The following is a 3764-nucleotide window of genomic DNA, read 5'->3' as shown; positions in this document are numbered from 1 at the left end:
GCCTTCCTCTGGATCAACATGTTAGGGCAAGTTAGGATAGGATATGGGTTGTACTAGATGGACTTAAAGTCTTACTTCAACCTTAATAACTATGTTACTATGTAATATTGTCGATCACACTCTTTTAGCGACCTGAATTCAGCGCATGTAAATATAACAGAAATTGTTCTGTGTGATGTGCAATATGTTAGCATTTGGGGCCCCATTCTAAACTTTTACCTAGGGCCCCACTTTGCCTAAAACCGTCCCTGCGTGTAAACATGCCGTCCGTGTGCTGTACGTGTGCCGTCCGTGTGTTGTAGTGTGCCGTCCTTGTGCCGTCCGTGTGCTGTACATGTGCCGTCCATGTTTTACTTTGAAAATATGTGAGAAGCTTTCTAAGTTCCTTTACAGTATCCCTACTGGAAAAACACGGATGGCACATGGACGAGACACTGATTGAAAACACTGGTGATACCGATATCGGTGTAACACGTACTTGTTTTACATGGACATGGCCTAACAGTGTTGTTGTTGGAATATTTCAGGATTGTAGACACCATTTTGAATTTTGTTCATGACCCCAATTTGTCTAAAACCGGCCCTGTATATATGTATGTGTGTATGGCAATATATATATCTGAAGCTTTGTCGCCATAAAAGGAGGGGGGCCCAGACACATTTCTTCAGCAGGGGCCTCAACTGTCAGTGTCCACACAATCCTAGTCAGTTTTACCATATGGTGAACACGGTAAATAGAAAAAAAACAAAGGTGAAATTGCACTTTTATTTTGCACTTTCAACGCATTTGGATTTTTTTCACCTTTTTCCAGTACACTATGTGGTAGAATGAATGGTGTCATTGAAAAATACAATTCATGCCGCAAACACAAGCATTCATATGGCTATATTGATGGAAAAATAATAACGTTATGGCTCTTGGAAGAAGGGGAGGAAAAAAGTGATGCGCTTGGTGATGTCACGTCAGTGTTCTACATGGAATGTTGAAGTCACACAAGTTGTGATGTCACAGTATGAAGAGCTGATAAAAGTTCCGCTCGCTGTCACAGGCTTTGAGGGTTTTTAGAGTTTGTGGAGTGAAGGTTTTGCTTTTTCTGTTGAGCAAAATGTGTAAAAATATGCGCAAACGTCGCTTTATTATCGAGTCTGATACAGAGGATGACGGCATTATTGACCAGGTGAGTGGCGGCATTGATATGAAATGATTTAGTCTTAGTTTTTCCTCCTGGGTGTTCCTCCACCAGTGCCCATGCTGTGAGGTGTAATACCGCCCTGTGGTACATTTAGTAGTGCCCATATTTCAGTGCACAGCAGTAGTTCCAGGCCTGAAATTCTCAGTGATTGTGATTTATGGAAATTTCAAGTTATAGAAATGTCGTTATTTTTCTCTTTTCCTTTCCCAGGTACCGGTTGATAAAAAATGCCGCACAGTTTCTGTGTCCGACATACAGGACGGCAGCGGTGATGAGAATCTCCGTCAGGTGAGCGCTCACTTCTCTCCAGCGCTGTCTGCGGCTCCGGGCATCTGGCGGAGATCGGTGGACGGCGCATTCTGTGATTATACCGCTATATCGCTGCTTCTCCCTCAGTCTCACTGTTTGGGTCTTTGTGTTTATTTCAGTATCGTCCACTTATTCCAAGGTCTCCAATTAGCCTTGGATATGAAGATGTCGGCTCTGGCTCCCACCTGCTAAGTACAGAGTCAGGTCTGTAATAAAGTGTCTGGAAGGATCATAAACGCCTTCCTGTCAAATAAGAAATGAGACTTTTTATTGATTAGGAAAACTGAACGACACAGAAGTAAATGACGATATTTGTTCTTTTCTCCAGAGCACAATTCTCCCCGATCCAGCTTGGTAGAAGAGAAGACAGCGAGGTAATGTATTCCTATATAACAATATTATCTGGGTCATGTTCATGCTATCTGGTCACTAGGTGGCGCTGTTATTGGCATTTTCTCCCATAAATTGTCAGCTGTGTGTCTGTAGGTCGTGTATGGCCTTAGTATATAACCAGTATTGATGTGTGATCCTCTCTGATGTTCTGTGACCAGGAGACAGGAGCGTCCCATCAATTACTGTTTCCTGAGGGATCTGTCTTCTCCCAAATCCATATATGTCACCAACTTCCATGAGAACAAAGAGAAGTTGATACGGCGTCTGTACAAGTTTTATAACAGGACCGTCTTTGAGAACAAGGTATTAAGTTATAACCCACAGCCTGGAATAGGGAGATACAGGGAGGAAGGGTCAGACCTAGGGTTAGTGTATCCAGTGTATATAGTATATACCTCTATATTCTATAGGTATAGGATGATATGGGGATAGTGAATGGAGGGTTAGACATAGGGTTAGTATCCAGTGTATATAGTATATACCTCTATAGGTATAGGATGATATGGGGACAGTGACTGGAGGGTCAGACTTAGGGTTAATATCCAGTGTATATAGTATATACCTCTATATTCTATAAGTATAGGGTAATAAGGGGGATATTGAATGGAGGGTTAGAGATAGGGTTAGTGTATCCAGTGTAAATAGCATATACCTCTATATTCTGTATTTTCTCCTTCTTTACGCTGTAGCTTCCTGCATATATGGACATAAGCTGGAATAAAAGGCTGTGTAAAACGGCCGCTCGCACCGGCTTCCGGGAGAATAATGGGCAGCGCTACGCCATCATCCAGTTATCGGATAAAGTCTGCGATTCTGCAGGTAGGCTCCACATCAGGCACAATTTATAGATTTGTTGTCTGACATCTTCTATACATCTTACTCCTGATTGCAATTAAATGCTGCTTTGTCCTCAGAACGACTCCGAGACACAATGATCCATGAAATGTGTCATGCTGCATGCTGGGTCATCGATGGCAATGGAGAATATGCCCATCACCAGCTATGGGAGCAATATTGTGGGAAGGCCGCAGAGAACCACCCTGACCTCCCACTCATTACTGTTCTCCACAGTTGGGAGTACCACTACCCGGTGATATACGTATGCCCAAAGTGCCCGTACAGGTAAGATATAACTCACATAAACCACAGATAGACGGGAGCCTGATGCTGGTCCTGGGGTGAATGTGTTAGTTACTATCACTGTCTCCTTCACGGCTTCTGCAGGCAGACATGAAAGGTCTCTGTCATTGATGTTGGATGTGATTGGACATTTAGGATCAGTCTTTAATGTAAGCTTTATCTCCTACCCCAGAGTCGGACGTTGGACGGATTCTCTCGACACCAAGAGGTTATGGTGTGGCTACTGTTACAGCCAGTTAGTTCTTGTAACCTGAGAAGATCCAACAGTGACCACCCAGCTCTATCATCAGTCCGACCATCGGCCCGGCCAAAATGGCAACACATAGATCAAGTCATCCAGAAGACTGGTGGAAAGTCACATCTCAGTCTTCTACCATAGTATCATCTCATGGGCAGCACGGTGGCTCAGTGGTTAGCACTGGTGTCTGCAGTACGTGGGTCGTGGAAGCAAATCCGACCACGTACGTCTGCATGGAGTTTGTATGTTCTCCCCGTGTCTGCGTGGGTTTCCTCCGGGTTCTCCGGTTTCCTCCCACACTCCAAAAATATACTGATAGGTTAATTGGCTTCTTTACAAATTGTCCCAACCTGAATGATGGGGAAACAAATCCATCATTAAATACAAATGTCTTACACAAACAAGTTTCATGCTGTCAATCATTCAGTATTCAGCCCATTTACAGAAATATTTAGCTAATAGAAATGTGTTGGATCCAGCTTGAAGCCTAA

At 43.5% G+C, this 3764-nt stretch overlaps 1 protein-coding gene and 1 long non-coding RNA gene across 2 annotated transcripts; both read left to right on the top strand.

Annotated features, from left to right (window-relative positions):
• Nucleotides 1-1420: 1420 nt before the first annotated feature.
• LOC141096628 (uncharacterized) lies at nucleotides 1421-1878 on the top strand. The gene is made up of 3 exons (XR_012233733.1): nucleotides 1421-1481; nucleotides 1622-1706; nucleotides 1831-1878. It is a non-coding gene; the product is annotated as an uncharacterized lncRNA (long non-coding RNA).
• A 1-nt stretch (nucleotide 1879) lies between these two features.
• LOC141096596 (germ cell nuclear acidic protein-like) lies at nucleotides 1880-3289 on the top strand. The gene is made up of 5 exons (XM_073583338.1): nucleotides 1880-1935; nucleotides 2054-2198; nucleotides 2585-2714; nucleotides 2810-3017; nucleotides 3208-3289. The coding sequence occupies exons 1-5, from the start codon at nucleotides 1880-1882 to the stop codon at nucleotides 3287-3289; spliced, it is 621 nt and encodes a 206-aa protein (XP_073439439.1).
• Nucleotides 3290-3764: the final 475 nt, after the last annotated feature.

Source organism: Dendrobates tinctorius, unplaced genomic scaffold (assembly GCF_039654945.1).
Source record: "Dendrobates tinctorius isolate UK_male_01 unplaced genomic scaffold, ASM3965494v1 ptg000075l, whole genome shotgun sequence".
NCBI classification, from domain to species: domain Eukaryota; kingdom Metazoa; phylum Chordata; class Amphibia; order Anura; family Dendrobatidae; genus Dendrobates; species Dendrobates tinctorius.
This window is presented reverse-complemented; position numbering and strand designations above follow the sequence as displayed.